Below are 1,673 nucleotides of genomic sequence, written 5' to 3' on the forward strand. Positions count from 1 at the left end.
CCCAGGCCTTCCTCCAAGCTCACCTGGGGACACCTGCACGGTTCTCGCCCCGTGACAGGTAAAAACCGGGCCCCAGGGAGGATTCGACTCCAAACTCCAATTCGGCCCTTGCCTTTCGTAAAAGCCTCTAGAAGCCGCAAGCCGCACCCGCGGGACGGTCTGGCCTTGCCCCTCCATTCCGTTACCCTGGAGACCAGCCCCATCCTTCCCTGTGACATTTCTAATCCTAAACATGTTGCCTAGGAAACAGGCCCATCCTTCCATTTCCCTAAAGACTAGGGACCAGGCCTACCCTATCCTGTTACCTAGGAGACCAGTTCTATCCTCCTGAGTTACCTTGGACACCAGATACAACCTCCTTTGTCACTTAAAAGATAATTAAATACTCTCCCTATTCCTGAAAAATACGAATTCTGCCTTCTCTAGTTACCTGGGAGACTAGCCCCGCTCTCCTGTTCCCCTGGATATCAGGTCCTCCCTCCAACCCTCAAACAACACCAATCTCCTAGGACAGCGATGGCAAACCTATGACACGCGTGTCAGAGGTGACATGCAAACTCATTTTTTGGGTTGATTTTTCTTTGTTAAATGGCATTTAAATATATGGGAGAGAAAGGGCATCATTAGTCAGACCCGCAGCCCTGCCCGTCGTGCCCACGGGGCACCCAGGGGCCAGGAGTCTCGCTAGGGCCCCAACACTGCGCCGCCAGAAGACGGCCGGCTTGCATGGGACGGGACCCTGTACCCCACCTCCTAGGTCACTGCCGCAGCCCCAGTTTGCCCAGTAGACCTGCAGGAACTCCCCAGTCCCCTAGCAGCTCCCTTCCCGCCGCTGCTGGGCCACCTGACCTTCCCAGGCCCAGGAGTTAGAGTCCTGGCCCCCGACCTAGGCCTCACCCGGCAGGTCAATGATAAGCCAGCCGTCCACTTCATCCTCCTCCGAGACGAAGGCTCGGGGGCAGTCGAGGTCCTCAGGGGGCGGGGGGTTGCGGAAGAACATGCTGGTGAGGCGCTGGAACATGTTGGGAGAGTGAAGCGGCCTCGCGGGGGCGCTCTAAAGCAGTGCAAAAACCTGGGAGGCGTAGAGAGGCGTCAGTCACCACTGACAGAAGTCTACCCCTGCCCCAGTCCCCAGACCAGATCAGAGCACAGCAGGGAGGTGTGGGGAAGACTTGCAGGGTGTGGGCTTTCCGGTAGGTCAGCCTGCTTTCAGATTTTTCTATTTCCTGTGTCACCTTAGGAAGTAATTTAACTGATCTGTGCTTTAGTTTTCTCATCTGTCAAATGGCAATGAAAACAGTACCCTCCTCTTGACCTTTATAAGAATTAAATGAGCTAATAATAGTATTCTCCTCCAGGCTCTAAGAAGAATTAAAGGAGCCAAGCACAAAGAGCTTAGGACAGTATGTGGGCAGGGTAAGCATTCAATACATTAATCACCTTGTTATTATTAATATTACTGCATGCTCTAGGGACATGGAAAGACAAGGAAGGTTTCCAGAGGACTGGACATCCAAGCTGGATCTTGAAGGGTAAATAGGAGTTCTCCAAGCAAGGAAGAAATTGCCCAATGTTGTGATGATTTATCATCATCATAATATTGCTAACATTCATGTGCCAGGTACTCTACTAAGCACTTTACTTCTGTTACCTGATGTAATCCTCACAACAAC

The 1,673-nt window shown here is 52.2% G+C and overlaps 1 protein-coding gene across 1 annotated transcript in view; it reads right to left on the minus strand.

Moving 5' to 3' along the window:
- TP53INP2 (tumor protein p53 inducible nuclear protein 2) overlaps positions 1-1,109 on the minus strand; it is a 4,440-nt gene extending 3,331 nt beyond the window's left edge. The window contains exon 1 of the mRNA XM_006764623.2: positions 893-1,109. Coding sequence (XP_006764686.1) covers positions 893-1,021 — 129 coding nt within the window. The 5' untranslated portion in view covers positions 1,022-1,109. The remainder of the gene's footprint in view (positions 1-892) is intronic.
- Positions 1,110-1,673: the final 564 nt, after the last annotated feature.

The sequence above is a fragment of the Myotis davidii genome, unplaced genomic scaffold (assembly GCF_000327345.1).
Source record: "Myotis davidii unplaced genomic scaffold, ASM32734v1 scaffold38, whole genome shotgun sequence".
In the NCBI taxonomy this organism is placed as follows: domain Eukaryota; kingdom Metazoa; phylum Chordata; class Mammalia; order Chiroptera; family Vespertilionidae; genus Myotis; species Myotis davidii.